Genomic DNA, 27,500 nt, shown 5'->3' with positions numbered 1-27,500 from the left:
AGCTTTATACAAAGTATTGTTCATTAATTATCTTTGAAAAATGCGTGTTTACCTCCACTTTTCTTTTTGGATTTCAATAACACTTGGGAAGACCTTTTCTGCATAATTATAAATCGGGGCAAAAAGTCCTTTGAATTAGTAAGCACCGTCCAATTTTTTTTTTCATTTATCGCCTAGAGTTAGGTGATAAAGTACTTACTCCAAAATGAAAAAAAAATTGGGGGTCACCAACTTTGTTTCGGAGAAAATGGCAGTGGAAAAATGGCTTAATTTCGATAAATCGGTCATAATAACGAGATGTAGCCTCATCTGCTCATCCATCGAAAATCATAAAAATAAACTGTTAGAGTGAAGGTTCCGTGCATAGGTTTTTAGGTGTGGGATTTTTAGATAATTGCATGCCGCTGGGGATGTCGTAAATAGTAGAGTTCATCCTCGACGAGCGTTTTCGTAAGCTCTACCCGTCGGAACCACTTCCGGAATTCGATGGCACGAGTAAAGAAAATTTGAAAAAAAGATAACTTCTTACGGTGAGAATTTTTTTCATTTTATCGTATTTTGTAGATAGTAAGTAAAGTAAGTGATTCACGATTTAAAAAAATAAGGGTCACCAATGATCTAAACGAGTACAATCGATGTGATTTTGCAAAGCTCTTGGAAAATTTCGTTTGTCACGTTTTTGTGTGACCTGTCAAGGAAGGACTGGAACCCAAGACAGGCTCGATCGTTGAAGGGATGAAAGGTTTTTATTTAAGAAAGGGTTTCTCGAGCATAGCAACATAGTATGATAGCAACGAAGTTTCAAGCAGGTGTCATCTTCATTTGGTTAGTGTTTTGCATAATATCTCTCAATCTCTCCATGGAGTGTGGTTTTTGTGAAATTTAATCGCTGGCTGTTTCTTCGCGGACGAAAATACAATTCTGCTCTATTTTCGCGAAAGTAAAGGAAAATAACTTCAAAAACATGCATTCATTCTGAACTTAAGTTCGTAGGGTAATAAAAACATTTGAAAAACAGCCTCATTAAATTTACGTAACGATTCGTCCTCGAGTTTTCCAAACTTTCAGCCACTACTCGATCAGCTGCCTTTTCCAGAGCTTTTCCACCCTCCCGCTCACTTCTCTTTAACGTTTCATGATGATTCGGAAATAAATGTGCCATTCTTTTGCCGGCCTGGAACTTTTTCCCCGGCGTTTTTGTCGCCATGTTATTTTCACTGAATGCTTGAAAAAGCAAGTTAAGACTAGTGCACGACTGATAAAACATTACGCGAATATCAGTCGTGCAGTAGTGTACTTGACTTTCATAAATATTTTTAAATCAATTTTCAAGTGATTATGATCTTCTCTGATGCAACGCGACTTTCGTCCACGGTTTTTGCAAAGGTTTTAAAACCTCAACTTCACTAAAGCTCGAAGTAATGCGTGACATATTACAGTCGCGTTACCTGCACAGTAACGTTGCGCTCAAACAATTTAATAGCGCGAACGTCCTCAAGCGCATTAATCCCGCCAGCTACGTGAGTAACGTGATGCCACGCGTGTAGCTACCCTTATCTCTCATCACCGCTAACCTATATAATCGTCGGCTCTGGAAGGAGCTATGTCGAACCGTCAGTCGAACCAGTCTCTAAGTTAGTAATTGCTTGGTCGCAAAGCAACAACGCCTGGAAGATTTGCACCGGCAAGAGGATCAACATGGCGACGCCACGTGGAACTGACACTGATATGAAGGGGTCTGATAGAATGGCAGAAGGCCAATTACGAGTACAACATCAAAGATTTGGTCCTATTAACAAAACTCTTTTGGCTTTCAAACTCTACTACTTCTTTACATTCGGTGGGAGAGCTTGTATCAGGCCATTTCTTCCCGTGTATTTTCGGCACTTGGGCATGTCGGCTGAACAGACAGGAATGTTGCTGGCTTTACGACCCATAGCTGAACTGATTGGAACACCTTTCAGCGGCGGATTAGCGGACAAGTACCGCAAGCATAAATTGGTGATGATGATGATGTGCGTTTCATCTGCTGCTTTGTTTTTTTCCCTTGTTTTCGTTCGTCCCCTGGCCAGTGAAGGACCTGATAGCTGTCTCGAGAGAACTTTGTGCATGAATGGCTCGGAATCGAATACCTCGAAGGAAACAAATTTAACTGCTAACACCAATGCGTACAATTGTTCATTGATGGATATCACAGTTGTGCCAAACTGTAGAAATCACTCAGTCTTGGGTCAACCAACCAGAAATAAGAGGGTCGGTGTTACCGGAAAGACAAGAGATAATAACACGACATTTGTAGTTATTGGTGTAATCTTCTTCTTATCCTCGCTTTTAGGAAGCTATACTTCATTTGGTGATGCTGCCACTGTTAAGTACTTAACAGCAATAGATAGAGCTGGTGATTATGGCAAACAACGGCTTTGGGGAGCGGTTGGGTGGGGAAGCTTTGCTGTAATTTCAGGGTTTGGAATTGATGAATCAGGCAAACATTTGAATCAAAATCATTTTCTCCTGGGATTTTGCGCTTACCTTATATTTAACATAGGAGCTACTTTGACCATTTTAAAGTTACCTATGGAATACCTTGAGGGCAGATCTAAACCAAAGATTTTCAGAAACTTGTGGACTATTTTGTCAGATTGTCACATTGTAACATTTTTGCTTGCTATTCTTGTCATGGGCACGTGCATGGGTGTTATTGATGCTTATCTGTTTTGGTTTCTCGACGACCTGAGTGGCAGTCATTTACTAATGGGATTAGCTCTTGCTATGACTTGCATTGCAGAGGCCCCTGTCATGTTTTTCTCTGGGCATTTAATCAAGTATTTAGGCCATCATGGTGTTCTGTATCTTACATTAATTTGTTACACAATAAGGTATATATGTTACTCGTTCATTCCTAGTGCTTGGTATGTGTTGGCAATTGAACCTCTACACGGAGTGACATTTGGTGCCATGTGGGCTGCGACTACATCATATGGTGGATTAATTTCCCCCGATGGCTTAGCTGCAACAGTAATGGCACTAGTTGTTGCCACACATTTTAGCCTTGGAAGGCTCATAGCAGGTTTTGGTGGAGGAATTATTTATGGTGAATATGGACCAAGGATTCTCTTCAGGGGTCTGGCTGTGACAAGTGTTGTGACTTGTGTTCTTTTTGCTCTGTCTCAAAAATGGTTGAAGAAAAGGCCGAGAGGGAAATATTCTTTCTTCCAGAGTGAAATCCTAAAGGAAAACAGTGATGCAATGGATTTTGAAATGGCAGAGGTTAATCTGGACTCTGGTGATGAAATTTAGGTTTCACCATTAATTTTGTTGTTATTATAACAGTTGTATTTGCTTATTCTTAAGAAGACTTTAAAGGTTAAGACTGACAAATTTATTAGAGAGTGTGACTCACATTTTTATATTCTTCCATTTTCCTTAATGTTTCAGAGTTCCTGCATTTGACAGAGACTTGGCAAAGTAGTATTTGCTAGTGTTAGACCTAAACTGATAATGGCAGGGATGTTAACTAGAGTATTGACAAATTGAAATTACAAATTATACCTATCACTCAATGATTAAATAAATATTTAATTAACAATCACTAGCACAACTAATTATTTAAATGCCTTATTTTAATAAGGCATTAAAATATATTAGTGATAGGTGTAATTTGTGATTTTAATTTGTCAATACTTAAGTTATTTACATCACTGCCATTATTAGTTTAGCTCTAAAAACAAGAAAATCTGAAGTCAAGGCATACAATGTACTCCAATCTAAAGCTCTTCTTTCTCAACTAATCAAAGACCTAATAGACCTTTTCATAGTTTCTGACGCCATATTGGTTGGGGGGCAAACATGGCTTAAATTACAGTTAATGTGTGAGAATTTTGCCGGCTTTGAACCATTATAAATCCTTTAAGGTCTGACAATTGTGGATAGTGAGAATACCTCTCAATAGCACTTCTATTGAGGTTATTTTCGTGAAGTATCAGAATCAAGCTATAATGACCTTAAACGAAATTTGTGAATTTCATATACCGGTAAACCCTTGTAAACAAAATTATGCAAATTCCCACGAAACTTGAAGCGGCATGTGGAGATATGTAATGTCCAATTTTCAGATGTTGTGCCTTGTGCAGTGATCTAATTTTCCGTTGATTGAATGATATTAATAAAACGACTAAAAATATGTAAAAAGTTTTGAAATCTGCCTGTTTGCAGCAGAGTTACATTGTATAAAGGTTTGATTTCTGCCAAACTCCCATACATTCACTGTGATTTAAGCTGGGTTTGCCCCCCAACCAAGGTGGCATCAGAAACTGTGAAATGGTCTATTCTCTGTTGACATGTATATGTGACTTACATGTGATGTGTGACTTCTCATGCTGTTCCTGTCAGGTTGTCATGTGATTCGAGTATAGGAAGGTAGTATGTGTGGCTTGATGACTCAAGTGTTTTTAGCTGGCTGGTGTAAGGATTATTCTCTGTTCTGAATAACAAGGGTATCCTGCCATGCATGCTGCCTCCACCATGATAAAATTTATAATTCTGGGCCCAGTTCTTAAAGGAGCAATGAACACTAACTGCGATTAATTGCAAATCCTGACGTAAATTTTGCATGTCAAAAAAGCCTTCACCTTTTTATTTTATTTTGAAGGAAAGCGAAAGTCTAGTCAATTTTGCAGATTATGATTGACAAAGGTCACATGACATGGTCATGCAAAAGACATATCTGAGCATCAGGCCTGGGGAATCGTTAATTTTGATTGGCCTATTTGGGAATTCTTCCGCACAGTATACAATTTTATACTTTGTTTGGCCCCCAACTTTTGCATAAACTATTGTTTTCAATGCTCTTAGGGACACTGCATATTCCCAAGAGCACTTTAAAACAAGGGCAAAATTTGGGGGGCAAACAAAGTGTATTATGGGGAACTAAAAAATAGAGAATTTAACTTGATATTGTTTGCTACCTGCGATATAAATTTGTACCAAAAAAGTAAGAAAAGAAAGACATTACTCTTAACTCAAGTTAAGGTGACTGAACGCAGGTTTGAAGTACTTGTACTTCCATCTCTGCCATTTTATGCAGTTTTTGCCTGGAAGTTCAAACTTGCTCACTGTTAAGTACTACCATAAAGGTTTATATTTTTGACAGTTTATGTGCTCTGCAGGCTGTTAATGTGGTAAAGCAACGAGATTAAAGCAAATGGATGGTTGTTCTTCATTTATCATTATTTTTTTTGCAGCATTTGCGTACTTAAAATAATAGAAACAAGACGCGTGGGGGCCTACACGCAGAAGCATTGGTTGCGATCTTCTGATCGTGTGAAATAAATGATTATTAACTATTTTTGAAATTACAACCACACTTCTGAATTGGATATTTCAAACATCACCTGAGCGTACCACTAGAAAGACAAGGGTGGAAGCTCGATTTCGGGCCGGTCCAGCGCCGAGACGATTTTCACCAAGAAATTCTCATCGTACAGGTTCCAAAGCGCGTATCACGCAAACTGAAAGCCGAAGGTTTCTTCTATTACATTCTAAATCCGTCCAAACTCGAAACGCTGATGTTATTGGAACTCGAACGAATAAGTAAATAACTACTGTACGCAGTTTAGCAGTTATTTCTTTTCCGCACACTTTGTAAAGAATTTGCTGCTATGGTATGCATGGTGACAAGATATCGCGGCCTTTTGTATTATGTGACCGCGTTTGAACAAATAGTTTGGGTTTTCATGCGCTCGTTCTTCGGTTCGACCGCGTACGTGACAATACTACACAAGCGAGGTTTTTATTTTTCGTTTAGTTTTTTGCCTCTTGTTTGTGAGGCGGTATTTAATGTACGGCGCTTTCTTTCTTTCTTTCTCTTTTTGTGTTATAGTGTAGCTCAGTGTAAAGAAAATGGTTATCTGAGTGCGTTTTGCTCCAACCCTGTATCTTGTTTCGGTTCCGTCAGCGTCTACGCAGAAAGGGGCTAAATGACCAGCCGATGACGATTCCGATGCAGTTGAGTATTATGAGGTCATTTGTCCCAGTAATTTGTATTCGGTCGAGCTTAATGCCTCTGGTGTTGATGTGAATGTTTAATGCCGCATCAGGGCCGCGTTTGGTTTTTGGCGCAATACTTTGAATGCATATTAGTTTGTTTTGAGTATGATTAACAAAGGTTACAGATTGCCGTTTAGGGATTATCCGCCGCCTTGTTTTTTTTTTTTTGCGTAATAATTTGCAGCTCTTCGAAAGAAAGAGTTTGTGGTGCAACCCATTTTGGAGTTGCTTAGTAACGACTGTATAATCGAGCACCCCATTCCTCCGTTATGTGTCAATCCTTTAATCCTTTGTCTAGCCTGCGTGGCAGACCGTAGAAGGGGAGGGAAAGGCTCATGCCACGCAGGCTATCCTTTGTCAGTTGCTGAGGGCAAAAAGCTTCGTTTGGTCCTTGACCGCAGGCATGTTAATAAGTATTTGGTGAGGCCAAAATTTAAATATGAAGGTTTGCGTTCGCTGTCTCTGGTGTTAGATGAAGGCTATTGTTTCTTAACGGAGGCTTTCAAATCCGGATGCCATCACGTGGATATTTTGGAAGACCACCAACAGTTTTTGAGTTTTCTTGGCTGTTTGACGGTGGTGAACGCAAGTATTCCACATTTACTAATTTGCCATTTGGTTTGAATTGTGCTTCTCTTTGTTTTACGAAGTTCTTCCGAAAGGCCAGGCGTAAAAAAGGTACACAAAAATGTGAGTTTATCAACGGAGTTGATGATGTAAATTGACCACCGTACAGGAATTCTAAAAGCTAAAGGCGGTAGGTATTTTCTAAAGAAACTGTGGAGCTGCGTCCGTGGGGAAGTAATACACAAAAATTTTGTTTTATTACTAATGTAAATTAGTTGAGTCCCACAATAACCTAGACTCAAAAGCAAAGTGCATTTGGCGAGTAAAGTTAAGCGATGGCTCACGATGGGACATCTCAGCTTTGCCTATTTGGACGATGGCTTGGGGGCCAAGCTGAGCAGAATTTCGGCAACAGCGGCTCGCGTTATTCAGCGCAAAGATCTTAATGCATCAGGCTTGCTTTGTAACGAGGGTAAATCGCATTGGGAACCTATGTGGGTTGGGGAATGGCTCGGGTTTGTTATAAATTCAATTTCAGAGAAGTTCTATGTGCCTGTTAACAAATTTGTAAAGCTCAAATGCCATTTTCAACGGTTATTGTACCCACCGTTTCTTAGCTAAAATTGCAGGTTCGGTTATGTCTTGCCCCTTTAGCCATAGGTCCTATTTCGTAACTGTTTACTTGCCAAATATTTTGCTACTGAGTCTGCGTCTAGGTTATCGTAGGACTCAACTATCTTATTTACGCCTGGCCTTTCAGAAGAACTTTGATTTCGGGTATGCCAACACAGACTTTTTTAACGGTTTTCGCATTTCCGCACCTCCTACTTCATGCACAGTTTGTTTTCGGACGCTAGCCATTTGGCATTCGGTGACTACGCTGCGACCCTTGATGGTTCCGTGGTCAGGAGTATGTGCACAGAAGACGATCTTGGCAGACGTTTTACCTATCGGAAGTTAAAAGCAATCAGTTATGTTCGTTTTTTCTATGTTGATAAGTTGTACCATAAAAAGGTTTAAGATTTTCAAGGACAATCAAGGGTACTGCTAAAATTGTTGCGATCAACTGGTAGCTCTAATCCTGTGCTGCAGCCCATCGCTTTAGACATCTTCAGTTTTTGCCTTAGGAAGAGTATTTGGTTATAAGCGGAATGGATTCCCCGTGATGTCGGCAAGTCGCGCCATTGAGAGTCGTCCCGTTTTTTTTTTTTTTCGTGCGGGGCGTAATTGACCTTGGGTCACCATTTGTGTGCTTTAGCCGCCTTGGAATGAGGTGGTTTACCTTTGTGCCAGTGTCTCCGCTTTGTTGTGGGGAGCATGTGTCGTAGCCGAGAGCGCTGCTTTCGGCAATCACCGTTTAGCGTCGAGTCGCGCTGTTGCGCGTGAATCATTGTTTTGGTGCGTGAAGCCCCTTTTAATGGCGAGGTGTAGTCGTGCATGAATCACACTTAGTTTTTTTAGCCGCCTTTTTTCATAGCGGTTCGCCGATTTGCGATGAATTGTCACCACCTTTAGTAGCTTGTTTTTTGCGAGTTCCGCGTTATCCATTTGCGGTACACCGATATGGTAGTTTTGATTGTGTTGGCAGCTGTCTGTTCTTGATATGCTCACTTTCTTCATCTTAGTTTCTTTCAGAAATCTTGCGCACGGATATATGAGCGATATTCAAGTCTCCAGGCTAGACGATTTTTCACTTAGGCAAATGCTCACTGATTTGACTGGCTTGCAATTCAGTGCCGAGGCTTCCCCGACAGTGCCCAAGTACTGTGCATGCTGGTCACGATGGCGTACATGGGCTTTGTCCAAAGTTGGCGTACCTGTGATGAGTGCTGAGCCAGTTCATTGTTTTTGACTGAGTTGGTGAGCACAGCTGGGGAGAGAGATCTTGGTCCTTCCACTCTTGAGTGTGTGATGTGCAATATCGCCTGGGCGCAAGTTGGGAGGTTTCCTTGCTTCCCAGACTGATCCCATGATCCTCTCATGAGACGAAGTTAGAAGATGCTAAGCGTGATTTGGCGAAAAAGATCAAGCTTAAAGAGCCTTTGCCTTTAAAAACAGCTCAGGACATTGCTGCTCACTATTATTCCAGCAGTTGCTTAGCAGTCATTCATTTTTTGTTTGCCTTGCTGGTGAGCTATGAAGGTTTTTTTCATGCGGACGAGGTGTTAAGCGTGAAGGTGTCGAATATAGTTATTTACTCGGATCACATGTTATTTCACGTTCCCAAGCGCAAAAATCAGTCCAGGAAACGGCATTCAACATCACTTGTGAGACCGCGTAAACGGTCGTGATTTGCCCTTTGGCTATTACTGAAAAGCGTCTGCGCTTCTGCCTCAGGGTGACTGTACTTTGCCGTTAGTTTGAAAAATAGTGAAAGGTAAATCAAAGGAGCGTTTCCACGAATGCAAGGGTGTCTCGTATTCGACTATTAGGGATGATTTTAAAGAATCTGACCCACCCACATTACATTGCGCGCCCACAGTACTTCAGTTGCCATTTTCAGGGCCCCCGAAACTCTAAATTCTGTGACTGTGTAAAGTAATCTGTTTCCATCGGACATCATATGGGCTATAAAATTCTGTTTTCCTCGAGAAAATAAGCTATGTTTATTAGAATTTCAGTTTCAATTTTATTTATGTATGACTCTCTCTTCGCAACGTGTTATCGAGTGGAAATGGAATCGCTGTTGAACCATCATCTCTTGGAATAGCAGCGAAGATTACCGCAATTGGGAATTCCTCGAGGACCAGAGGACGTTTAACGGCTGGAACAAACAGAATCAATGTATTAAAATTTGTGGAAAATGAAGAAATTACTTCTTGGACTACATATACATTGCAAGCTATTCAGTTGCAAGGAACTGCACAAAAAGCGAGCTAATTCACCCACGGATCGATATAAATTCCATTCAAATACTGTATGAGTGTCTTCCGCTGAGCCTGCCGTCATTGAACAGAGAGGCGAACATTATAATAAAATACTCATCTCTATCCCAATCAGTAAAAAGCCTTTGTGACACTTGTTCATTTCAGTTTCTCATTGATAATAAAACTGCGTTTTAAGGAAGCAAGCTTGCGTGCGACATTTAGATTTTTGCTCTGGAAAAGTGACTGTAGAGGTCAGCTTATCTTTCATTAAGAAGAAATTGTTGTTGGATTCAATTACCCGTTTGAAGACTTGGTAAACTTGAGAAAGAAGAAATTTTAGGAGCCCAGCGAATAAGAGCACTTCATCTACTGAATGCTACTACAACTGTGTATTGCATTAGGTGTGCGGGAAACGAAGACCTGGAAAACTAAGACCCCTAGAAAAAATAACATACCAAACAGCAAATAACAAAACACATCATTCATGTTATTTAAAACGATCGATAAGCTATGTATTGCGAGTTACAGTAGGATCTTCGTTTTCCATACGCCAGGCCGGAAGAGAAAACGAAGACTAAAAACGAAGTCCGCCCACAAAAATATTTAATTTTACCCGTAAAGGAGACCATCTGGGCGTGGCTCAAACTTTTTGTGACCCCTAAAGAAGACTAATCTGGGCATGGCTTAAGGAAATTTTGACCCCTAAAAACAAGTTAAAAAGAAAAATTGACTTCTGCTTCTCTTCGCGTAATTCTGTGTTTCTTTGCGGAACCCTAAACGAGACCTTGGCGGCTTAAAATATTGGCGCTTTGCCCGGAACACCCTAAGCGAGACCAAAAATCCAAAATTTACACCCCTAAGCGAGACGACGAGCATCCCCGTCTGTTTCAAATGGGAGTCCCTTCCCCCCCCCCCCCCCCTGCAATTTTTCTGATCGAAATCCATTTAATTTCATAGAATATTCTCCCCCGAAAGTCTTCAAACAATTCGTTATTTCCCTGACTTAATTTTGCTCAAATTTTTCTCGAGCGATACCTGCCCATTTATGAAAGTAGTCGCTTCAAATTCCCGGATAACAACCACAATAAAGGCGCGCAATGTAAAGTGGGTAGTAAAAGATGTCTTGAGGTCCTTTTGTAGTTGCTGTCGGCCTTTTTGGTCTCCACAGTATTAAGTCAGGAGCAGCTTCTGATCCTGCTTGCCGGTTTCATGGTAGTAATGATCAGGCCCCAGTTGTTCAAACTATGGATAGCGCTATCCACCGGGTAAATCTAAACACTAGCAAAACCAATTGAGTTATTCAGTGGATAGCGCTATCCAACGTTTCAATAACTGGGGCCTTATCGATAAGCATGCGCGTCTGAGGAATTCGGCCTGCCAGCGTTTTTCTTATGTCGGAGTACATGCAATTTTGTTTCATCGTGTTTTTGGTATTTGTGCTGTTGTGGGCTTCAAGTTCTCTTTGCCCACCATCATAAATTGGAGCTTTTAATGTATTTGTGTCAGTCGATTACCAGCTCAATATACAATGTTCTCATTGTATTTCTTGGGTGTGTGGTGTTTGATTCCGAGATAAGTGCTGAACCGTAGCTATATAATTTCGTGTGCAGGCTGGTCGATTGTTTCTGATTGGATGACATTGACCCCGTGGGACGGGACAGTTCCTCAAGTGTCCTTGTTTGGGCTTTATATTAATGATACTATTAATGTATCTTAGTTGCTACAACTTATTCGATTTGTTGATGGTGCCAACGTATTTCTCCCTCAGAGATCGATACTAAGTGCTTGGTCAGTGAATTTAACATTGAGATACAAATATTTTGTATTCACTTTGGTTCAAAATGAATAGGCATGGTGTTCAAACAAAGCCAAAGACGTGGAAGTTATAGTTTTGAAATTTAGATAAATGCCAAAAAAAAAAAGAAAGAAAAGCTAAAGAAAGCGTTTTTGGAGGTGTCTCCTCAGGGAAAAGACAATGAAAAGATGGACCCCTGGTCGATGGACCTCCCCTTTTTGGACCGGGTCCATGGGCCACTTCTTTGGACCATAGAAGCGGTCCATGGACCCAGTCTAAAAGGAGGGTCCATGTTTGTCCTTTCCCGTTCAGAAACGAAGACCTAACTGAATCGGAAACTTAAAATTTCTCATTATGCGCCAACAAACTTTCAATATCTGTGTGAATAATTCCTTTAACAACATCTAGGTCTAGGTTCACTCAATGCGGTGTCCCTTGCCAACTAATCTGAGTTTACTCATCACTCCAAGTTTAACCGTCCTTTTCAAACTGACCAGGCCTCGGTTTTTCAAAAGGTGGATAACAGATAATGATCCCTATCCAGCAGATAAACACTAGTAAAATCAATTGAGTTATCCAGTAGATAGCGCTATCCACCCTTCGGAGAAATACCGGACACATATGAAGCAAAGTTCAAGTGCAAAAAATTGCGAATGAAAATCGGTAAAACTTACCACATGGCTTTTCGTAGTTGTCCGTAATACTCACACGGAGTTTCAGAATAACATAAAGTCCACTTCACCTTCCATACAAGGAAAACGGAAAGGTAGAATAAAGCTGACACTGCCATCTTGGCCCAACCGACCCAAATCGAGTACGATTTCTCCCATGAAAACCCAAATCCCAGGAATCGGTAAATAAACACATCCGGCTCGAGAAATAAGAGATTCCCGAACCCTGAAACCACTAAAGGCTCTCCAGCTATGTGAGCGAAGACAGCAGGCTCCGTGAAACTCGTAAGTTGACCTTCGAAACATTCCGTGGGGATCGCAATCTGGTCCTAGTTGTTCGTATCAGCAATAGAAAGCCTCGGTGACCTGTAATATACGCAATTTTTCGTCGCCTTTTAAGATTTTCGGACCAACGCTATCTCTCTTATGCTATTAGCTTTCCATGTTCCAACTCCAAAAAGGCTTCTTTTGTTGAGGACTGAACGAAAAAGAATCCGTGTTAGAACCTTCATTTACTAAAATTCGACGCCAGTACATGAAACTGCACTCCAGGAGGGCCAGCAGAGCAAGAACAACTTCTCTCTACTACCCACTGAAACCTTCCCAGATAGGCCCCATAATTGATCTGGGACAAAAGTGAAACTTAACATGGAACGTACAGGAAAAATGTTTAATCGGATATTAATAAATAGATTAATTAGATTGGAGTGATCGAGTGATAGAATGAGCGCATGACTGAGTGCCATTATTACTCCATCCTGCACCTCATGGCGTGACTCATCCACGAGTTCAAAAGGAAAGGAAATGGACGTGACATCCAAACTCCTGAAAATACCCCCCCCTTCAAAATCAGATATTTTTCTTGCAACATCCACTTTCATGTTCATGAAAAACAACTTTTTGATAGTTTCAACTACTTCCTCACATCCGCTATTGAGAGCCGGGTTTCCTGGGTCTCTATAGGTCGAGAGCTTTGTTTTTTATTCAAGTACAATTTGGAATCTTGACAAATTTTCATTCTGTGGTGCATGCTTTGTAATTTGGAAAAGCCACCGTAAAGCCAAACAGCGTAATTAGGAAAAATAACTACCCATGATCATGGTAGCACGCCTCCCTCCTCCTACATTTTCGACAACTTTTCACTTTACAACTCTATTTATATATTTCTTGAAGGTCGCTTTTTCAGGATTTTTCGGTAGTCGCACCTGAAGTCCAGAAAACAAAAAAAAAATTAAAAGCCTTTTTTTACGCTCGAAGCCGGTCTTACATGCAGCCAAGGACTCACTCAACTTGAATTGTTTGATTCGAGATCCGATTTCGGACGGTAGAGGAGTTTAAGAAACGACGACGACTAAGGCAACGAAACGTCAAAAAGTAGTAACATGACTGGTTAAAAGAACCAACACGATCGTGCTGCACACACGGCACGCATTTTCAATTCGAACATTTTTCTCCCGTGCTCGTCAATAAAACTACTAAGTGAAATTACCAAATTTTAAGGTTTTGACGACAACGGGGATAAACTACAGTACTAGTGAATCTTTCAGTTTCAGTCTTTACTTCAAGTCCGTCCGTACCATATATATAGTTTACGTCATAAAAAGTGCGGCGTACGGGGTTTTATTCACGAGTTGTTTGTGTCAAAAACCCGAACGAGCGAGGAACGAGCGAGTGAGGGTTTTTGACACAAACAACGAGTGAATAAAACCCCGTACAAAGCATTTTCTATGACGTGAACTGTTTATTACACATAAGACGAGAATTTTCATTAAAATACTTTTCTGAACGCAAATTAGAAACAAAAACTCACTAACAATAGAACCAAACGCAAATTTAATTTAATTCAATAACAAAGTACGATTTGCACGAGATGCACGAGTGATTGGCATGGAAACGCCTTTACGCTATCGTTGATTGGTTAAACTTCCACATGTGAAATAGCTGTACGCCATTCTGCCAATTGGCTGTATAAGCCTTTTCCACATGTGAAAATAAAGCGTATAGATTTGTACAAATGAGCTTTATGGAATAAAATTCTCATGTTATGTGTAATAAAGGACACTTCGCCCATATTGTATAATAGGAACAAGATGGTTTCTTAAACTCCCTATTGTGTAGCTGGAGCGCCAAATAATGAAAGCTTTTATTGTAGTGTAAACTTGGTCAAGTTGCTGAGGCAGCGAAAATCGGATTAAGATCTTTAGGTGACATAAGCTGTTCCCGTATTATCACTGACGCCCCGTTGCGCCATAGTAAGGTTTTGATCCTTAAAGGTCGGTGCCGTATCCCTTCCGGCGATTCCGACAAAAATATGCTTTTTAGCGTATACAAGCATAGTAGGCCTTTGTCTAGCTTACATGAAGTTTTATTTACAAAAGATAAACTTAGAATGCTTTTTTTACAACTGAACCAAATTCGTGTCCATAAAATTACTATTTTGACAGTTACAACTATCTGTTACTCACATCCGGCGATACTGAAAATTTAAAAAATATTGCCGGGGTTGTTTTCCTGACTCTCTAAGTAGAGTGCTTTGCCGTTTTGATTCAAGGACAAACTTGGAATCTTGAAAATTTCTCACGTATTTCTTGTCATTTGTTGATTATAGGTGTGTTTTCTTTTATCCAACGTCGATAGCCCATGACTTTTAAATACTAAGCAAAAAATTGACGTTGAAGGTCACTGCTTTAGATTTCAGGCTATAAAACAACAAACCGTTAGTTCTTTTCTAGTATCCAGTTTGAAATGGAGCCGCTTTCTGCAGTTCAAGCCGGTTGTTTTTTACCTCGGAGTGAATGCGGAAAAGATGAACGCGTGCAAGTCCAACCCATGACTTCTCCTCCATAAAAAAGGGATTGTTCTCTGTTAATACAAAGTGGCCGTTTGGAGGTAGGGAGTGGATTCAGGATGAATCTTCCCGGCACAAATCGTGCTGCTGTTGTCACAAGCGATAACTGCACATACCTACGACGGTGGTGAATACGCTAGCAAGATCACATGTACAGTAGAGTTTCCTGGACAGGCAGAAATTGAAGTTGAAACTAACAACCAGTATGTTTCACATGTGTTCACAAGAAAAGGTGATCCTGACTACGACTATGGCCTTATTCTCCTTCCAGAATGCGGTAAAGCGTGTGACGATGGCTTCGGTTGGTCAGTGATCCTTCAAGATGAAGAATTGAATGGCCGTCTCGTAACAAACTGTGGGTACCCAGGTGACAAACCATGAGGAACCGTGTCGATGCAGGTGGAAAACTCAGCAGCTACATTGACAATTCGATATCTTATATGAATGACACAATAGTCGTATAACGTGGGAGTCGGGTGTACACATGGTATGGTGGGTACTGGACAGAGTTTGGCGTTCACAGCTATGGCGGTTGTCCTAACTCTCCTACAAAATTTACACCCGAGATGATCGTCCGTTTTCTACACTTCATGGATTGCCTCAACTTGAAATCGTTGAGGTCTGTTCCATAACCGAATGCTTACTTTCGGTGTGATGGCTGGGGAGTAAACCAACCTCTGCCTCATGGAGGTGAAACTGTTAACTGCCTGTACAGTCCACCACGCTCGTTCGAAAAGTTTCACATGTACCCTGTAGAGGTCCCTTCCTCGAAGGAAGGAAGGAAGGGGAGGGGGACTCTGCATATGAATGGGCGAGGACGCTCGTCGAAATTTCTGAATTAGATCCCTTAAAGGACACTATAGGAGACCAATCTGGGCGTGGCTTGGGCTTCTTTACACCCCTAAAAGAGACCATATTTAAAGCATATTAAAGCTATATTTTTATATTTCTTCGTGAGCAACCCTAAACGAGACCTTCACTGCTACATATGATGGCGTTTTTCCCACATATTGCGCCAACCCTGCCCTCCATTGTGAATCAAACTCTGGCGAAAGTCACGAAGAAAATGAGCAAATTGTATTTGTCTCAAAAGGAACAGGCACGGATCCAGGGGAGGTGAAATGGGTGAATTTTCACCCCCCCCTTTTTTTCTAAGGCCCCCTTCTTTCTTTTTTTTCTTCTTGTCCCTCAAACACCTCAACCAGGCTTTGGTTCTATTACATTATCACAAAAATTCGCCCCCCCATTTCAAAATCCTGGATCCGCGCCTGAGGAAGTGCCGACAGCATGATGAAACAAGTTCCCACCGCCACGATGAACTGCAGTTAGCTTCTGAACCTCTTTTTCTCGTTGGATACCGATCTTGGTTCGGGAAGGACAATCCGTTTCAGTGGAAGGTATTGTACATGATTACCCAGGGTGATAGTAGTTCAGTCTGCTTGACGGATTTCCTTTTACAGTTAAATGAATTTCCAAATTGTATTTTGCGGAAATTAGACCAACACTCTGAATCGATTAGGCATTTCCATGATTATTGATCCCGAGTGCTCAATATTAAAATAGTTTTGTCCAAATGGTCGGGAAACCTTTCAAAATTAATATTGGCATATGTAAACCCTTTAGTCACGTCTCCGAGAAAGCGGCAAAACACGAAAGGTCAAGCTGAGCCTTCGTGAGTCTTTTTTTCAGACTTTCAGAGACTAATTGAAAGACAAAATAAAAAGAACTGCATTTTTTTTTTTGATAGGTTCGACCTCTTTATCCGGAAAGAAAAAACCAGTTTGGTGCATGCATGTGTAATTTTGGGAGGTAAATATTGATTAAAGGCAGGTGGAATCAGATCAGAACAGTTTGTTGCCTCGAGCTCTTCTCTGGGCTTTTCCCTCTTCTGAAATCCAATGTTTGATTCTGATTAACGTAATTTCTTTCGGATGAAGAGCCAATTTTGTAAATTGGAAGTCGACAAGGAATGTACAGAAATGTAAGAAAGGGTGTTAACACTAAAAATTTTCCCGTGAAAGCAGGCAGTTATGCCAGTAACCTCAGTTCTGTACCAAAACTCGTAACGGCCTAACCATTTCAGTTTTTTCACCCTAATTAAAGTAACAATAAACTCAGGCTTAACTTAAACGTACCCGGTACGCTGTTATGACGTTTGTTAGCGGCCATCGGTTCGGATGTCAAATGCTGACATTCATTGCGTCCCCCATTCTTTTAGTGTATTTTTTATATGTTTCTTTATATACTTGCGTGGCTATCAGTGAAAACAAAGTAAATGTGAAAAAAAGGTACGTTTTATTCAAGAAATTCATAGATATCGTTAAGTTGTTCAAGCATTGGTGGTGTTTGGCAAATTATAAAACTTATGAAATCGGTCTGTTTAGGCTCAGTTGAGACGCCGCTCCACTCATGTGCCAACTTAACTGAGGAATTTAATACGGCAAAAGAGAGGCGTCTGAATCAGTTTGGTACGGCAGTTTTAATGTGGTGCGACAAAAACGTTAAGTTCGACAAGGTCTGTCGGTCTATCGCATTATTCGACTTTGGAGCGGAAGGTGATTCATAAGGGGTTCTTCTCATGTGCCGAACCAAATGCATACATTATGATAATTTATAAATGTTTCTATAAGTCCCTCCGAGAACTTTTTCCTCATGCTCGTAAGTTTTACGAGGAAGAGACCATGGCGGCAAAAGACCTAGAAGAGTGTAAACTGTGCAACAGATTGACCATAATACTAGTGAAATACTCGCTAATTTTTTTCAAAAAAAGTTTTTAAACAATTTAAAAAACCAAACTAGTGAGCAGCACTCTGCCTTTGTAAATCTCATTTATTCTCCGACGCGTTTCGTTTTGCTAACGTAGACTTCTTCAGAGAGTTTTAAAATAATAAATTAAACGCCTGTATTTAAACTATATCTGATGGCAAAAATGACGGCCATAAACATCAAGGTTTGACCTGGTTTTCGAAAGGGAACATGCGCAGCTGTGAAACATTAGGGCAAGGCCTGAGAAACGATGTTTTGGGGTCACGATTTTAGCTAAAACCGTGAAATCAGATTTGGCTTAATACAGGCGTTTAATGTATTATTTAAAACTCCCTGAAGAAGTCCACGTTTGCTAGACGAAACGCGTCGGAGTATAAAGAAGTTTTACAGATACAGTTCGTAGAATGCTGTTCACCAGTTTAGTTTTTAAAAATGTTTTGAAATGTTTCAATTTCTTTAATTTTTTTAAAAAAATTCTCTAATTAGAGCTATCCTCTCCTTCACAGCCAGGATTATGGCGCGAAATAATTGTACCGGACCCAGTCGTCTCTCTTTCTCCCATATGAAATAAAGATTGGGGTCGACACACGGCGGTGCGCCGTCTGAATCAGATGTCGCTCCAATGTCCCTCTAAGAAGCGGCGTCTGAGCCGGGCCTTAGCAACACTGTTTACTTTCATGCTGCTCAGTTTTGCTACGATATGCAAGATAAATTGATGACATGTACTTTGTGTCGACGCGCAATTGTGCGGTGTGTGCGCAGGAAGGAATATTAATGCTTACCTATGAATCCAATAAGAAAGCTAAGAAAAAAATAGATATATATATATAAACATGCTTGTTGCATACATGCTGCATTCAACAAATGCTTGATTTGAAGCTCTTGACAAGCAAAAAGCATTAATTAATTTTCAAGTATTAGCGTTCTTATTCAAAAGAACCGGGGAAGGGAAATACTTCCAAGAATTCTATTTAATGCGGCTTACGAAGTGATTCGACCGTATGACGCCTTGACGCCCTCTTCAGGTTACAATTTATATTGACGCAGTGTCATCCTATATGACCAATTACGTATACAGACAAAAGTTACAGTCTGTTACAATAAGACTGACTGTATCGTTCTTAAGTGCCTGAAGTCTCTGAGAACTCAGCATTGAAGCTTTTGGGAGAATCCGCTATCCAAAAACAGCAACTGGATTAGAGCGACAGTGACCCCTAAGCCAAGACCAACTTCCATAGGTACTCAAAAGAAGCAAAAGCGGCCGGGAAAAGCGGAAATCCGCTCTGACAGTCACGATGGTAGTAGTACCCCCTGAGGAATTCCTAAGTGTTGGAGCACGCGCGAAGCAAAACGCGTTTGCGACGTCAATGTAAGTTCGATCGGCGTCTTCGAGCGGGGATGGCGTTTGCCTACTCATCAACTGCAGAATTCCATGACGCCATTATTGCCAGTGTTAAAGGTCGGAAAGAAAATGTCATCGCCCGCGAAGCAAGTGAGTGTCCGAAGGCTGCCTCCACTTCCCAATCAAAGTACGCTTCGAAATGTGAGGGACACTAGCGCAAATGAAAATATTCATGGTGGAATTTGCCTCAAAGGAAAAGTTTCCGTTGGTAGGTCACATTTTAATTTTTTTTTCGTGCGAGTATCTCAGTGTTGAAAAATCCAGCTGCATAAACAGGGCTGCAAAGACACGGGGCTCTCGGCTTTGTCGTATCATTTCTTTTTGTAAAAGCACGACAGCATTTTTAAGCAAATAAGTTCTTTCGATGTTTCGATATGTATATTATGTTTGAAAACCGACCGAAAGTCATCATTAAGAAGACCTACGTAGATCAGCGCTTAACTATTAAAATCGAGCGTCTTATACCGTTTTATTGCATCCTTGGCGTTATCAACTACTTGTAATTTGAAATGTCCTTGTCACATGAAATCTTTAAAGCCCTGCTTCTCTAAACATTGCCAATGCGTAACCTTGAGCTGAAATAGTTTTCCCAGAAATCGGAGTAGTCGAAAAGGACTGTTCAGCTCAATTTCTTTTTACTGAAATCACGAAGAAATTCTCCCTAGTGGAATAATTTGTTTTAAAGAACTCGATTTGTTATTGAAATAAGCTTTGCTCTTTGTCTGTTGGCGAGGTCGTTTTTTTAATTTTTTCTCCATCGCAGTAGCAATGGTTGTAAGAAATAATTTACCAGGGATTTTCTTCGAACAAAGAGCAGTTGTAATTTGGACGATCTGTACCCACGCATCTTTTGAGTTTGAAGAATTTGATATTACCAGCGATGATTGCTTTTGGTTTGTTTTCGTTTCCATCATCGCAGACAGATTTATAGAATAGCGGTAAAATATGCAAATCCAAGGCAACTCAAAATCAACAAAAAATTTGATTCGGGGTGAAATAACTGGACCTGACGCGAGTGCCACCCTCTCGCAGTGAGAAATTTGAAAGATTGAATATAGATTTGATTTGATTGCGACATTAAACTGTTTTTTTCCATCATATGTCGGCGATAAGTATAGGAAAGTAATCTTTAGCGAAGGTCATTAGTTATTTATGAAAGGTGAAAAGCGTAGCGAGGCGCTTTTCGGAGAGATGCCAAGGACGGAAAATTGAATTTGTAGAGCTCTATAACCAGCTGCTTTATCTGTTAACGAAGACAAACAAAGAGGACATGGAATTCATTGCAACAAAAACAATTATTGATGGGAGCAGTTTCTACGGAGAAGAAAAACGATGGTTTCTAATTCAATAGTAAAACGAATGCAAATGTTTGGAAAATAAAGCACCTCTTTTTTTAAAAGGTCAAAAACGGAAGTTATAGGCATCAGTTTTCGTTGAGCACTTCCATTTGAAAAGGAAGTATAATTAGCTAAGAACCAGTGAAAAACAAAAGATACAAGTACACCATGGAATAAGATACCTGCATAATTCAAAAACAATTGATATAGGACTGACCGATCCAGTGTATGTTGTGAAGAGCTGTCATTTTAGGACATTGGCTTAAAGACCTGTGGCATTTAAAATGCAAATGAAAGTATAGACTGCTAGTAACCTCTTTGATGTCAGTTGAGCTGCAAGATTGTGTTTCATCACACAATCAAGAAAAATGGCTTTTTCTCTCAATTGCGTGACAAAACGCATTGACTCAAAAAGCGTGCTGTGTGACAACCTAAGAAGGGACTGCTCACAGTCTAAGGAATGTAAATTGCATTTTCTTTTTTATTTCAATGTTTGTGACATTGTAGATATTTAAATAATAAATAATAATAACTTTATTAAATCATTCGAATTGCAATTCCAAAGGGAATTGAAAGACTCAAAGTTACAATTGCAAAATATGAAATGACAAAAATTTAAATAATTATGTACATTAATAAAATATTAGTTAATCTTGATTGCAGTTCAGGTCAGTCCCATTTCTTTATCGAGCTTGGTATGAAGCTTTAACGGCACCACTTGAAGGACATGTTTAATTTTCAGGCTGTACAGTGCATTATTATTGAAACATTTCACCTCATACTAGTCACGTTATTGTGGTAAATGGTAATGATATCAAGATTTACCTATATAGCACATTTAATCATACAGAAACAGTCAGCATCTGTCATTTTCAATATTTTAAATATTATTACCGGTATATATATATACTGGCTGCAAAAATCTGCACTAGAGTGATCATGCAGACAAGTTAATTAACAATTGGAGATGAGGTTTGGCCTAATCCTATGGTGGAATGGAAAACTTCGTTCAGACTTCTGACTTTTATGCAGACTTGTCTGGTACCATTAGCGCACTAAAGTGCAGGGCTTCTGATAGGATGCGGAAAAAAATTAAAGATTATGCGGAAATTCAAACATTTAAAGAACTAATAATTAGGCCCGTCCAATGTATTTCATGTAACATGCTTATGGTAAATCAGGACTCGAAATTGCGACCAATACAGTCGCATTTACGACTGAATGCGATTCAGATATCTGGACGAGTCGCCAATTTGCGACCAGCTTTCACTGAAAAAATAAAAGGGTTAGTAATCGGCATTTTGCCGAAACTTTTGCTAAAATAAATAAAGCGATAAAAAGTATATTTTGTTTCTCGTCATGAATTTTGTTTCAATTTGGAGACATGGAGCAAAATTGTGATTTGGTTGAACCACGATCCATTCCCTTGATCATTCACCACTTTCAGTGGTTTTTTACACATACGTATTGCGGGCTCTTGGATTTGTACAACTTCGCGATGATTGTCCCTACTTACAAATGATGCAATTTAATTTGCTACTATAACTTGTGGCTAAATTTTCATACCTTGTATCTTTTTTAAAAATTTCGAGCCTAGGGTATGTTATGAAAACGGTTTAACTAGAGTCCAGGCTCATTACTGAAAAATGTGTGGAATTCATCTTGCGAACGAAATGGCGTGTTTTGTTCAATGTTCAGGAAAATAAGCGTTTCAAAGTAGTCAATCTCTTTGGCTTTTGTGTTTGTGAGGATGGTAAGCAGCTGCTTTATCACTAATATCAGGCATTTCTTCAGTTTTATGTGGAAAAGATCGTAATTATGTGGAGGATGCGGATTTTAGGGAATTTTGCAGATCGGCATTGGCGCATCCTGTCAGATGCCATGTAAAGTGTAACAGATTAACAAGATGTTAGTTATGTGACCAGAATACAGCCTAACCCTCCACCCCTCACCCTAACCTTCGACCTTGACCTCAATCTCATTTTAGCAACTCCGTGGCAGAGGCTTTTGTCCAATGTCTGTTTAAAGATAGACCATGAAAGACAGAATACCAACAGAGGAAATGGCATTTATAAAGTGATTTATGAGAACAGGGGAAAAATGATGCGTCTTCAGGCAATACTTAATGCTAAATTAAATTTGTAATGATTTGCAATACTTGTGTCAAGTGCAAGGCTTTGGTTGTCTTTTAAGGGGAGAAGGGCTAATTGTCTTTTTATCAGAAAAATAATAATGTAAATAAATAACATATATAATCATCGCTTTGCCTCCCAAGGATGATACTTATAGATTAAATTTTATTTCGCCAGTGGGGAATTCCCAAGGGGTGAAAGCCTGGTAAGAAACAAGTTAAGATCTCAGGTCTCAGATCTGTTTTACCAAATTATGCAGAAACAAACCTAAACATTCAAAATTGCTAACCTTAGGCCTGAAAAATCTTTTTTATGTCTAATTAGGCCTAAGGTTAGCTTTAATGAATGTTTAGGTTTGTTTCTTTATTGGTAAAAGAGACCTGTGACCTGAGACCAGTGTTTTGTACCTGCCAGCCAGTCAATTGGCTCAAGGGTAATCCAGGGCCAATGAAACAAACCCTACAAATCTTTATTAACCTCAATTGGCAAGACGTAGACCAGTTTTGTTACTCAAAACATACCTGAGATTTTGAACAGTCATTACTCAGAACAACTTTGACTAGTGGTATTAAAGAATGAATTTGAATTTAAAGAAGAAACTCCTGATCCTTTACTCTGACGACTTGGTCATACTGGCTTCAAAATGTTAAGAAAAAATGGCAATTAATGCACAAATGTATTTGTTATTACAATTTTTTTTCCTGAACTAATTTTTGTAGGTCTATCAGACATGCAAGTCAAGGAATATCTCATGACACACCCAAATATCGTGGAAGATTTCATTATGGCAGAAACCAGTCAGGAACAACTTGAAAGATGGTTGATCAGAAAAACACAATCTCTGCAACACATTACTGGTGGAGGGGGTGATGGTATGTACCAGAAACGTATTTAAAATTACCGGAACCAGCATTAAAATTCTCCTCTGTTACCCTGGTAATAGCCCACCTTAGAAAGAAAATGATCAATTTACAGTACCAATTTACAGCCCATTCTGAAAACATCATTAAGTAGGAGAAGGGATTTAAGTGCAAGAGACATCTTGTCGTGGTGACATTTCAAGTAATATGTGTTCTTATGTTATTGTATCCTAAAGAGGGAGAGAATAACTTTAAAAAGTAGAAAAATTACCCTTTTCCTGTGAAGACTGACACTTATTGATTTTACTCTGTCTTAAACCAGACAGTTTTATTTGTCAATAGGGGCTAAGGTTATCAACGCCTATGTCCACTTTAGAGCGTATAATGTGCTCTTGAATCCATTAATTTGTTCCTGTGAGACTGACACTGCCTCTTACTTTGTCTAATTCCAGACGATCTCACATGTCAATAGGGGCTGGTGTTAACAACACTTCTGTCCACTCGAGAACTATGTGCCCTTGAACCCTACATGTCATTAGGGGCTGCACTGGGGATTGCAATGTTGGTGTCATGAGATTGCAAAACTCAATTTTGACTGCCAAAAAAAATTCAATAGCTATTTTATTTCATACTTGTGTATTATAGATACCAACGCCAGCAATTTTCAAACTTTGTTTGTAGAGGGCGGCTTCTGCAGGTACCGGAGCAGAAATTACGTAAAACAAAAGCAGCAAAAGACAAAAAACAAAACAACAAATTAAGCCTAATCCCAAGTGACCAAAAACACAATACTTCCCGGTACCTTAAGAAAGACCCTTCTGGAGAGGATCATCAAGTTTCTATTCAAGTTACTATTCAGAGGATACATTAAGCTCTGATAGTATTGTTACATTGTTATCAACTTATTTTATTGCTCATTGCTTTGTAGGTGTGAGGCCCTCGCTCTCGAAATGGAAGGTAAATATGAAGATTTTTGTATCATTAATATTCTGTATGTGCCCCTGGATTGAGGATTCTTTCTGTTCTAGTAGGACTTTTTTCATGGCATTCTATATGAAGTGTTGTGTATACTGTATCCAGTTCGAAAGTGGTCTTCAAACAAGGAACAGAACTTGTCATTGTTGCTTGACATGGGTGTTTTCTTTCGCCTCAGTCTGTGTCATATTTACAAGCTTCGGTGAGCCCTGCTGTAAATTGGTTGAGAATTCTGAGGATTCAGGGGGTATTTCCAGAGAGGTTCAATATGTATTACCAAACGTTAGTGCACTGAGCACGGAGCTGGGGAATGGCCCGCGTTTTACAAGACAGATAGCCAGAACTTTAGATCCCCTCCCCAAAAAGAAAAAAATCCTTAAAACCCAATCACACGGGCATAGGCCAGTGATTATAACTTTACATGTAATTGCTTCGTTCTTGTGGGGATGTAGTTTTGTGTACATACGGACAAGCGGAAAATGCTGCAGCAGCTGACGAAAGACATCAATCAACATCCAAAGAAAGTCCGGGTCATGTATGAGCTGGTCGAAAGTGTGGCGGCTGGTGAGCGCGCTTTTTGGTGTTGTGTAGTTTGTTTTATTGTCACTTAACGTTTAAATAGGCGTGAGATTTCTATTCCCGTGATCTGATCGCTCAAAGTCAGTTCGTCCCTGATAACGTTCGTATCGTTCCTCTTCATAGACAGTTACAATAAAGTGACACATTGCGTTCTGGTGCATTTTCATGTACAAAATATTGCTGGTCTAGAATTCGTCGAACCGCCCTCTAAATAGCTTTTCGTCATTTTGGAACGATTTGACTTTGAAGTGGAACGACCTGACTTTGAAGTGAAGCGATCTGGGAGGCACTACTAGGGACTTTACGATCTACGACGGCGACGTCAACGAAAACGTCACCTCTAAATATAACTTTGCACTATCGTATTAAAGTTTCTTGCGGTTAGGCCATCTCGTTCGCGTCGTGCAATGTGGGCGAAGTAACCTAAAAATAAATTGGTACGAGCGGTTTCAGAATAAAAATAGAGAATTATAGATTAACATACTAGGTCGTCAAACCTCAAATTTGGTGATTTCACGTCGTTGTTGTCCAGAGCACCGGCAAGACTATGTGTTAAAATGCGCGCCGCACGTGCAGCACGATAACTTTTCTTCTTTTAATCAATGATATTGTTGTTTCGTGGCGTTCTCGTTGACGGCCGCATCGTAGATCGTAAAGTCTCTATGTAGCTTTCCAGACGCGGTCTGTGATTGGAGGACCGCAGAAACAACGCACCCAGCCCTGATAACAAAAGAAGCTACAGGTCAATTAGGGACCAGTGAATATGGCAGCTGGTCTGGAATAGATACAGGATTACTCAACGCTCTGGCTTGGAACGAGCTGACCATGGAACGAATTGAATTGATACCCTAACGTCTCTTTCGCGGTGTTATTGTCAAATATATTGTCTATTGTTTAGTTTGTACCAACTACGCGGAGGCGATAACCTGTAATAACGAGGATATTGTTATTGGCTGCCGAAGCAACGAGCTTCATTGGTCGGCACTTGTAAATGTTAAAAAGTAGCGTTTCCAAACAGATGTTTTCTCCGTAATTACTAGTGTCGTTATAGCGATATTTTTCGTTACGTCATACATTGTTATTAATATGCCAACCAGAAGCTAATTGACTGTTGAAACAATAACTTCTTTTGTTCCGTGGTTGGGAAATTTGAGTATCAAAAGAAATGTGACGTCAATGTTTGTAAACAAAAAATATCGCTCTTGTGCATGTCTTTAGGTTAAAGTCAAGGATTCGGTGTGTTTTTCTTTGTAGCGGCCTAATTAGACGCACAAAAATTTCTCTAGATATTCCACTGATTTCCCGAGGGTTCTGTAGTGCTGAGAATTTTGTTCGGCAAAACCGGCATGTACCGAAAACCAAAACATCCACGAATGCTTACGGATGTTCAACGCATTTTAAAACATTAGAACGGATTGTGAATGTAGAATGTTTTGAAAAGTGCTGCTTAAGAATAAACGACGGAAATAGAAACTGGTTTAGAAATGTGCACCCTTTCATAATGGCGGGCGAATGTCTAAAAATTGTCTAGACGGATTTGCGTGTTGTTGCTTTGATAAATACACAGTCACGGTAGCGTGTATACCAAACCGAAAACCTTCCTTTTACTAAATGACTCCTAGCAATCCTCAATCACGGAGGAATGGAAGTCCATTTTAGGTTAATTTCTTTTCAACCGCAAGCATGCAATACCCACATCCAGTCTCCGACGAATTTTTTTTTCGGTGGTAGCTCAAGGATATATATATATACTCGGAAAAAAGTCAGAGTGCTTTTTTGCGTGAAAGACTGGACTCACGCGAAGGAGGACTCGGTTCTTTTTTTCCCAAGTATCCTTGTTGGAAAAAATCACCTCTTCATTAAATTTCGGGTTTAGCATTTGCAAACTTCTTCACCGTAATTTCGAGGATGCACCAATTCGACAATTTTAATTCTAGCTATATAACGAGACCATCGTCACCGGTCAACCGGTTTAATGGCTGAAGCTCTAACGAGTCTCCTAGTATAGCTCAGAACTAGTTATCGGAAGGGCGAAGGTTCGATTCCTGCAAAGGATCACTCGGATGTTTACTTATCATTAAATTTTCAACCTCGGATATTGCGTTCCTATTCTTCTGAATGGTTAACTCAATCTCGGTTATCAGCTCATATACGCTGTGATCTAGTATGGAAACTAATTGCATCAAGTTTTACCAAGCTGGAAAACTGATTGGCTTGAATTTCCAAGTGCCCAAGCGTCCCGAATTTAATGAAAATTCAATTTAAAAAAAACAAACAATTATACCATTTGCGCTTGTTAGATATGAGACTGGTTATAGCCAACTCGGCACTACACGTCTCGTTGGGTATTTACCATCTCATACCCAACACTCGCTTAGTCACAATAGAAGAAATTATCCTTAATATCTTTTTCGTTTACTGTTTTACAGCTACTCATGCAAACACGCATTCCCTGTACTTGGTTGACAAGAATCAAAGGGTAAGGTGTTTTTCCTCGCTGTGTTTACAATGTAGCAAATTTCAAGCAGAGGCCAGACTCCAGTTGTTCAAAGGGTTACAACTTTATCCGGTGGATAATTCACTATCCGTCAGTTTCAATCTTTGCAATGATTTCAATATTTGGTGCCGTAACTGTAAATATGTACACTCTAAACAC

At 39.9% G+C, this 27,500-nt stretch overlaps 2 protein-coding genes across 2 annotated transcripts in view; both read left to right on the top strand.

The window, feature by feature from the left end:
* Window positions 1-1,686: 1,686 nt before the first annotated feature.
* Window positions 1,687-3,378, top strand: LOC138050614 (major facilitator superfamily domain-containing protein 6-like). The gene has a single exon (XM_068896930.1). It carries the CDS (start codon window positions 1,699-1,701, stop codon window positions 3,295-3,297), a length of 1,599 nt encoding a protein of 532 aa, XP_068753031.1. The 5' UTR covers window positions 1,687-1,698; the 3' UTR covers window positions 3,298-3,378.
* A 15,278-nt stretch (window positions 3,379-18,656) lies between these two features.
* Window positions 18,657-27,500, top strand: part of LOC138052433 (cAMP and cAMP-inhibited cGMP 3',5'-cyclic phosphodiesterase 10A-like) — a 42,827-nt gene continuing 33,983 nt past the window's right edge. The window contains exons 1-5 of the mRNA XM_068898928.1: window positions 18,657-19,169; window positions 23,150-23,302; window positions 24,219-24,247; window positions 24,718-24,829; window positions 27,274-27,323. Coding sequence (XP_068755029.1) covers window positions 18,992-19,169; window positions 23,150-23,302; window positions 24,219-24,247; window positions 24,718-24,829; window positions 27,274-27,323 — 522 coding nt within the window. The 5' untranslated portion in view covers window positions 18,657-18,991. The remainder of the gene's footprint in view (window positions 19,170-23,149; window positions 23,303-24,218; window positions 24,248-24,717; window positions 24,830-27,273; window positions 27,324-27,500) is intronic.

This window comes from Montipora capricornis, chromosome 6, assembly GCF_036669925.1.
Source record: "Montipora capricornis isolate CH-2021 chromosome 6, ASM3666992v2, whole genome shotgun sequence".
NCBI classification, from domain to species: Eukaryota; Metazoa; Cnidaria; class Anthozoa; order Scleractinia; family Acroporidae; genus Montipora; species Montipora capricornis.
Note: the sequence above shows the minus strand (reverse complement) of the source record. Positions and strands in the feature narration are given on the sequence as shown.

What these genes read in the sequence shown, in the direction of transcription:
- LOC138050614 (XM_068896930.1), top strand. Translation starts at nt 1,699, where the DNA reads ATGGCGACGCCACGTGGAACTGACACTGATATGAAGGGGTCTGATAGA.